Here is a 9,350-nt window from a genome sequence, read left to right on the forward strand (position 1 = left end):
TCCTGTGATGTTTCCAAAACACAGTCCACTTTTCTCTTCATAAACCATCTTGTCTGAAAAAGCAAAAGTGTTAGGTTAGCCTATATTAAGCTGATATAAAAAAAATACATTGCATCTAAGCTGCACACAGCTCAGCTCCATTGCTTACTTGTGAGTTTGAGTTGCAGAGTCTTTTCAATAAAGAAAAAAACACTCAACTCCATTGTTTCTATATATATCAGAGATAGAAAAAAAAGTACATGACTATTGTACTTAAGTAAAAGTACAGTTACTCTGGTTAAAACTCACTTGAGTAAAATGAAAAGTACTGGTCCATCAAGCTATTCAAGTGAAAGTAAAAAGTATCACATTTAAAGTTTACTTTAGGTACTGAGTAGCAACTGAGGAGTTGTTGTACAGTAAAATATAATATCTCCTAAATGGCAAGAACAACAAGAGAATAGATCTTAAATCAGAGTGTTCAGGTAAAGTCACACCTCTGTAAAAAGTAAAATACACAGCAAAATCAACAGTGTTAATGAAACTCATAAAGAGTTCAATTTAACACGATTAAAGTGTCCATAAAAGTGTCCACACTGTAGTTAAACTGAAGTGTTAAATGTTTTACTATTTGACAGAACTACAGCAACTCTTGAAATTCTGTGGAAAGGTGGGTCTCCTCTGGAAGGAAAGCAAAAAGTCAACCTCATCTCATGGCAGTCAAGACTGATGGACAATTCACACTATGTGTACTTTAGGAACCCTAAAGTCACAGCAGGGTATGTTATCAGTATATTGACATTATACAAATATAGTTTTATGTGTCCAACTGTATCATAGTTTACACATGGTGTTGCCCCATTGTAGAGGTCTGCTGCTGAATGCCCCACCATAGAGGTCTGCAGCCAGATCCTCTTGGATATTTTACTAAAAGAAGTCTGCTCGTACTCATGACTATTGGGAAAATTATGCATTAATGTCATCCTATACAATGAATACAATTCATTTTCAGAACACAGAGAATGCAGTACAGCAAATAGAAATGTACCTGAATAAATCCAGAGACAGAAAATGTAAGCGTGGGTTCAATCCTCTCGTCAATATGCCTGACAAATATATTTTAAAAAATACATCTACAACACTTCTTACAAGAAGACGCCTTGGCGTCGACAGCCCATATGCACAGAGAAGCCCCTCAATGCAGTGTGCATTAGGGTTACTAGTATGCATGCAGGCAGGAACACGCAAGCTCACACAGCTAATAGCTAGCTAGCTAGCTACGTAGCCATATAAAAACCTGCTCAAATGCTGGGATGGACAAAAAGTTGAAAAACGTTGTTAAAAAAAAGTTGCAGAGTTGTCTGGTAAAAAGCATTCCTCATAATGTAGTTGTATAGTAATCATGGCTGTAAATTACATCATGTCTTACTAAATGTGTCACTTCATGCTGATCTGCCTGGGTCCATTTGGGAATGAGCCCATGTGGGATAGACCTGTTGGCATACGATATAAAATCAAGTCATGAGATGTAAGAACTAAGTAGTGGGGCACTGAAGGGAGACGTCTCATCCACTGTGTGTTACAAGATCAGATTATAACTTCAGATGCTCTGCAGACAGCATGATACTGAATTATTGCCTTCTTTCTGTGCATTCTTGTCACACTTGAATCAGTTTGGTCTTTATTTGAATGCATCCATGATTTCAATATTTATAGTGATTTGTCATGTCAAATAATCATCGTAAAAGGTAGTAATTTTAATATTAAGGGGTTATGTTGTCCACTAATATAACTAGAATCCATAATTTCGTCATCCTTGGGTTTCCTGGACTTTCACCGGACCATTATGGATTTGTATCATTCCTGCTTTTCATTCTCTTCTTGGCGATAGCTGTAGGAAACATATTCCTGTTAGTGTTTGTTAAATGTGAAAGGTCTCTTCATAAACCCACATATCTCATCTTTTGTCACTTGGCACTCACTGATTTGGCATTTGGGACTGTAACTTTGCCAAAGATTATATGCAAATATTGGTTTGATGACAGCATTATTTCTTTTTACGGCTGCTTTGCACAGATGTATTTTGTCCATTTTTTAGGTGCGACTCATTCCTTCATCCTGATGGTGATGGCTCTGGATCGCTTTATTGCCATTTGTGCTCCTCTGCGTTACACAGCCCTCTTCACTAGCACCACAGTGTCCGTGCTCTGTGGTATATCCTGGTTGATGCCCATATCATGGATGGTGGGAATAGTTATGGACGCTCTTACTCTGCCTTTCTGTAATTCAAACATCATCATACAGTGCTATTGTGACCACATAGCTATAACAGCACTGGGCTGTGACAACGTACGGCAGGTTCAGGTGGTTGCCTTTGGTCTTGCTATGTTCAGTCTGTTGGTGCCTATTGGTTTTATCATCTTCTCTTATTTCGTTATTATCGTGGCCGTGATGAGAATGTCGAGCTCTGAGGGCCGCATGAAAACTCTGTCCACATGCACGCCTCAGCTCCTCATCACTTGTCTGTATTACATGCCCAGGTGCTTTGTGTACCTGGCAAATAATGTTGGATTCACTTTTAGTGTTCCTGTTCGCATCGTTGTTGTAATGCTCTACAGTCTGTTACCTGCTGCTTTCAATCCCATCATTTACTGTTTCAAAACAAAGGATATCAAGGAGAAACTGAAAAAGAAATTCTTCATTAAAAAAATAAATATCAGTTCAAAAACATAAAAACAACTTAATTGCTAAAATAACAAGATAAATACAGAAACTTATAATCTATATTTTTAGGGTCAAGTTTTTAGTTTTTTTAAACAAAGTCCATTCCTGATAAATTCAACATATTTTGCCAGTTCAAAGCAAATAAGGTCATGTATTATTTTATTTATATATGTATGCAAAGATGTATTTATGTAGGCTATGCATGCATATGTTCTGATTTATGGAGATATAAGCTCATGTGGACAATTGTCTTTGCACAACTTTTTCCACTATTTGTAATTAGTACTTCCATTTTGTCTGTGTTTTTATTTTTGTTCTGTTGATATATGTGTAAAATAAAAATTTCAAATAAAAAAGCTGAGCAAAAGAAAATATATCCCAGCGATGTGTTTTCTTTGTGGGTGTAAATTTCCTATTCCTGTGATTCTGGTGTCAGCCTTTCTTACATTGAGGTTTCAGAGTAAAAGAAATGTCTGTGAGCCATGGCACAGTCTGAAATCCTCAATCAGGTCTCTTCTGATTGTTCCAGTTGAACACGATGTTTGTACTTTTTTACTTCAAGTTTCTCAGCTCTTCATCTTAGGTGAGGAGCCAAAAACAGAAATCCTGCCCAAAGCCTCCCTTTACCTGTCGATTGTATTTCAGTCTTTCAAAATCTGATTTTACCTTTGTGCCTTTTTTCTGGATACTGTTTTACTGTTTAACTACTCTTTTTTAATTTTCATGAAAAATAAAGAGAATTGTGTAGTTGTTCTGACACTTTGTTGCACAACTAAATATTAAAATGTGTTTTTAAGGTACAGAGTGTAAAACTGGTGATATTAGAAACATTTAACAGATAAGAACAGAGCAATTTCCAGAAGGGCCACCCTACTGAGGGCCATTGGGGCCACTCAGTGACTCCGAGTTCCTATCAATGGAGAACATTTCCTGAGTGTGTTAAGTTTTTCATCACTTCCAGTGGAAAGATTTACACAATGGCAGACCAAAAGTTTTTTACTGCTGGACACAATGCAGCAGCTGGATTTGAGCTCGATGGAAACTTTGCCATTGTATGTAAAAGTATTTTCTGTAAAGATATAAAATATGTTTTTCTATATATTAAGGAATTACACCACACGCGCTTGATGCCCAGGACAAATACTTCCTCAAAAAACTACTGATGAAAAGCAGAATAAGAAATAACCAGCATTGGATATCCATTGTAAAGGAATTATAAGATGTGGAGCAACTGACCTTTTCCTCAAGACTCTGTTAAGATAAATTCTGTTGACACTGGTCCAAATGGTCATGAACACAGAAGTAACAAAGAAAGGTACAATTTAAAAAAAAATGTATTATGATTTTATTATTTTTTTTATACCCTTTGTTCATTTTTTCTTTGAGTCAGTCAATTAGACTGTACTGATCTCTAAGATGTTTTTAAAGGTACTATATCAGACCCATTCCCGGTTGGCCCTACGAATGAAATGGATGCTAACCTTATTTTGATATACCTTAATAAACTATAACTAAAATGAACTGTATCGTAGCACCTTTGATGATCTGCTTGTTCTCTTGTACAAATTGGGTCTCAGTATGAAGCAATAATATGTTTTTAACTACTTTTGAAATAGAGCTGTTAAAAGTGTTGATTTCCACAGACGACTTTGGCAAGTAGGAAAAATGCTGCATCCCATCATGCTTTGCATTGACCATAAATCACTGAAACACACAGAGAGCTGTGATGAGCCCTTGGTACCCGTGTTTTGTTTGTCAGCCCTGATGTTTACTAGAAGCTACAGACCCCAGAGGACCCTGTCTCCCTCTGCAGCTCTGGCTGGTCCACTTGTACACGTAATTTAATTGGTAACGACAAACATCCGTCTTTTCTCATTGAACTTTTAAAACTAAAAGCAAGCTCGTGGACCAACCAGCAGACCAAAAATGACAAAATTGCTGCTTTTCCTTTAAAGTTTTCGTGAAATTTTTAAGGCCTTTTTGTTGTATTGATTTATTTTTTCCCTACATGTCATCAGAAATCAAATGTTGTGACTTATTGTACTCATAATGAGTCTGTCCAATGATTATTATACAGACTCACTGAAATGTTTGGATGGCTTCACTGCAATAAAAGATAAATTTAGTGTTCTGAGAAAATTCTGGTGAAGCTTCAGAAAAGCAAGTAATGGATAATAAAAACTTAAGAAATATAATTTTGAATATATACGAATTTTTTTTTATCTATTGACAGCATGAATAGATAAATATATGACATTTTAAATCATTATTTTTGTATCAGCACTGTCTGTAGTATTAAATCTGTCTCACTTAATGTTTTCTATATTTATTTATAATTGGTTGACTGTGGATCAATAGGTAGAGTCGGTCATCTCTCAACTGTAAGTTTGGAGGTTCGATCCCCAGCTCCTGCAGTCATATGTCAAGTGTCCTTAGGAAAGACACTTAACCATGAATCTCTCTCACTGCCTTGTCAGCCAGTGTGTATGGATGCATATAAATGGGATTAGTCATGAAGCTTAGCATAGATTCAAGCAGAAGGAAGGTTTTATTTCCATTCATCCTCTCATTCGTTCATGTGTCTCCCTTTCCCGCTCCGTTTCCTGCTCTGGTAACCTGCTAGTATGAACGTCTGCTTACTTATGTTTTAAAATCTGTTCTCTTTACTGTGCAGTCAGTTGTTTCAGTGTGACCGCTGCAGCCCTGCTCCACCCAAGCCACCTCCATTACAACCCATCAATGTCCAGCTTCAGCTCCTTCATGCCATCCTACATCCCTTCATCGCCACCCCCAGGCCATCTCATTGGTGTCCAGGTTCAGCACCTCAGAAGTCTCTTACTCGTCTTATCCTGCTCCTTTCATCACCACCATCTGAGTGTAGACTCCATAGGGGGGATGTCCTATCCTGCTGTCAGCCTTACTACCCCTTCATGTTCATAAAGACATTACGATGGCATCCATCCACCATAGACATCACAATTTAAATCGTTTCCAAACTTATAAAATAAATGATGGATAAACTTGTGTTACGTCTCTCCTGAATGAAATACTGATGGACTCTACATAGCAGCCTTCTGCATCAGTGTATCAATGTGAATTACTGGCTATAAATGGGTGAAGATGACTTGTATCATAAAAAGCACTTTGAGTAGTCAAAAGCATTTTACAAGCTCTCAAGTCCATTTTAATGTACCATGTCACTGTTTCTATGCTGTAGTTTTGAGTCTTGAAGTTCTATTCATTGTTATCTCTTAGTTTCAGCCCTTTTTAACCGTGTTTGGTTGTGTATTTGTTCAAAGTGCTATGTGCATTTTCTTTAGCATCGATCTAGGGTTGGCAGTTGTGTTACATATTACTGCCGGTCGGTTAAAACCTCATATCTCTATTTTTTCCTCATTGAAGTTGTTTTTAAATTCATAAATCAGTTCTCTTGCGCACCTGTCACAACTGCCAATAGGTTTTTAACACATTTTAAAGCAATCAAATGTGTCAAAAATAAGCCCACTATGGCTATTTAATGTTAAATTGTTTTGGGAGAAAAACTGTTTTTTTAAAATTCCTCTGAAAAATTGGGATTTTGGAGATAGATAGATAGTTCCAGTCTGATGTCATCAATATGTGCTGTTATAAAGTAAATAAGAGGTTAGATAAAATAAATGTAGACTTCTTTTTTTTAACAAAAAAAAGGCTGCTCTCTTTTAGTTGAATATGTTTGCTAATCCTGATCTTTAGGTTCACTCTATTATTGTTGATTTCTTTAATCTCATTTTTAATGTTTTTATCCTCAAACAAGTGTAACATGAAGATTCCCTTCCATCAGTAATGTGAAAAACTGACTAAGTTGAACTGATTTGGGAATAAACATGTTTTGTCAAAGCATGCACCTGTAATCTAATTTTTCCCGTCTTGCCTGCAGTGAGAGATGACACCACACCCCTCAGACTCCCCTCATAAAGAGGCAAACACATGCAGATGGTTCAGGCAGACCACATGTGGAGATAACTTGTGTTAGATCCTCCACTGCTTCTTGTTTGTATCCTCTCTTTGACATTGCTATATTGCTTTTGCCTTGTGGTTTATATTGTAGCTGTTTGTTTCCATACCTCCAGCACTGTCTTGTTTATCTTTTTAAAGGCTGTTTTTGTGTGCATGTTATTATGAAATACATTAATATTACAACTATAGAAAATTTTATCATTGTTGGCTTCCCTGGACTTCAGCCTGAGTATTATGGAGCAGTGTCTTTCCTCCTCCTCCTCCTCTTCTTATCTATTGTGCTTGGAAACGGTTTTATTTTAGCTGTGATCCTGCATGAGAGGACTCTACACAAACCAACATACCTGATTTTTTCCCATCTTGCACTGACAGATATTGTTTTTGGTACAGTTACTCTTCCAAAAATTGTAGCTAGATATTGGTGGAATGACATGATATCTTCATTTGGGGTCTGCTTTGCACAGATGTATTTTGTCCATTCTCTTGGAGCCATTCACTCTCTGATTTTAATGATCATGGCTTTGGATCGTTTTTTTGCCATATGGCTTCCATTTCGATATCCTGTTGTGATTACAAACAAATCAGCGTCTGTTGCTTGTAGCCTGTGTTGGATTCTTACGTTCATACGTATGATGGGGATTGTACTGCATGCTCTGACTTTGCCCTACTGCCACAAAAACATCATCTCACACTGCTATTGTGACCATTTATCAATCACTCAGCTGGGATGTGGTGATGGGGTTGCATACGTAAAAGCTGTCGCTCTTGCTAATGCCATGGTCAGCCTCCTGGTCCCTTTATCTTTCATCATCTTTTCTTACTTCTCTGTGATCATAGCTGTGCTCAAAATGTCTCAAACAGAGGGGCGGACCAAAGCGCTGTCCACCTGTGCTCCTCAGATCTTTATCACCTGTCTGTATTATGTGCCCAGATGTTTCAATTATATTGCTCATAACTTGGGGTTTCGTTTCAGCAGTGATGCTCGAATTGCTATCACCATGATGTACAGCCTCATCCCTGCTGTGGTTAACCCAATAATTTACTGTTTGAAGACTAAGGACATTAAAGAAGCACTGATCCATAGATTTAAGAGGAGGAAGGTGAACATTGCAGTTGACTCTAAAAGATAAAGTACAGTTTAACTTCATATAAGCTGTAAGAAATAATAATGCAAGTGTTTGTTATAACTATGAAGGTGCCATGCTAGAGGTTAGTGATACACTTGCTTCATTTTAGCAGAAGTAAATTACCAGAGTTTTACATTTCATATATCTTTTAACGGGGGGTAGGTTCAGCAGGGTTACTGCTGGAGCTCTGATTTTATTTTCCTCATTATTAATATTCTCTTTTATTTTTCTCAACTTTTGGTGTCTGGAAGTAATAAAAGCAAACTTTGTGCCTTACATTTATTAAGAAAGAGATATCCTAATGCTTGCAGTCAGCATGGACTGAAGTCATTTGTGCTTAAGGCTAATGCTGTTCTTCTAATGGGCAAATACACTGAGACTGTTATGTATCATAAAGATATCTGCAAGTCTGAAAGAGTTCAAGTGTTGCAAACTGAAATCCCAGAGGAATCTGGACTGCATGAAATAACCATAAATGACTAAAATGTTTTTTTTTTTTCAAAATATGTGAAAAAATGATTCCCAGAGATATATATCTATTTAGTGAAATGTTTTATCTTATGTTAAGTTCATAAAAAATTTTATGTGTTCTCCACTCAGGGGCAGCTTTAGTGATTTGGAGGCTCCAAGCAAGGACAAATATGATCAAATGGTAAATGGACTTGAACTTGGATAGCACTTTCCAAGTCATCTGACAAGGAAAGCTTGTCAGATGACTCAGGAGACCTACATCCGTTAAGCCACATCCATTTCCTGAGAGGAGTGTGATCAGGGGTGGAGTCAGACAGTTCATTAACATTTAAAGCCACAGACACAGAAACAACTCGTTTTGAGCAGGGCTGAAACAGAGAGGTTTTTAGACATGCAAAAATCCAATACTGGAGGGTTTTTTTCAGTAACAGACTTCACAGGCACCTCTGAGACAAATATAAACTTGCCTTAAAAGGGTAAAATATGTCCCCCTTTAACACCAGAGGTCACGACTACCCAATCACACACTTTCACTTCACATTCACCCACTGATGGCAGAGGTTGCTATGGAGAATTGGCCATCAGTATGAGTTAATCACATTCATACACATTTATATGCTACCGATGCAGCAGTGGGAGCAACTCGGGGTTACATTTCTCACCCAAGGACTGATCAACATGTGACTGGGGGTCGAACACACAACCTTCTGATTGTGGGACGACCAAAACTTTCTCTCCATTTAGCTACAAACCATCATAGTGAGATAACAGAAATTTAAAAGTGTGTCTTTTCAAGTAACAATCCAAAAAAATTAAAGGCATCTAAATACTTAAATTCTCAACCAAACGTCACCAAACTAGAAGAAGCACCATAACTCAAACCTACCACATCTGAATATTTAAACATATCTTGTTAGAAAGGTGGATTTCTTTTGTGACTAAGTTTTTATTGTTTTTCAACATATACCATACACCCCATATTCACAATTATATACATTTCTTACATTAATACAATAAGGGATCAATTCCATAGCAATACTTAGATTTGTGCAC

General features: G+C 37.1%; 2 protein-coding genes across 2 annotated transcripts; both read left to right on the forward strand.

Moving 5' to 3' along the window:
* Positions 1 to 1,752: 1,752 nt before the first annotated feature.
* LOC121523799 (olfactory receptor 52E8-like) lies at positions 1,753 to 2,697 on the forward strand (the record flags this gene model as incomplete). Its single annotated transcript, XM_041808852.1, has 1 exon — positions 1,753 to 2,697. A coding segment is annotated over exon 1 (945 nt), but the record flags the coding sequence as incomplete, so codon positions are not given.
* Positions 2,698 to 6,860: 4,163 nt separating this feature from the next.
* LOC121516961 (olfactory receptor 52Z1-like) lies at positions 6,861 to 7,829 on the forward strand. Its single transcript, XM_041798423.1, has one exon. The coding sequence runs from the start codon at positions 6,861 to 6,863 to the stop codon at positions 7,827 to 7,829; it is 969 nt and encodes a 322-aa protein (XP_041654357.1).
* The last annotated feature ends 1,521 nt before the right edge of the window (positions 7,830 to 9,350 follow it).

Source organism: Cheilinus undulatus, linkage group 2 (genome assembly GCF_018320785.1).
Source record: "Cheilinus undulatus linkage group 2, ASM1832078v1, whole genome shotgun sequence".
NCBI classification, from domain to species: Eukaryota; Metazoa; Chordata; class Actinopteri; order Labriformes; family Labridae; genus Cheilinus; species Cheilinus undulatus.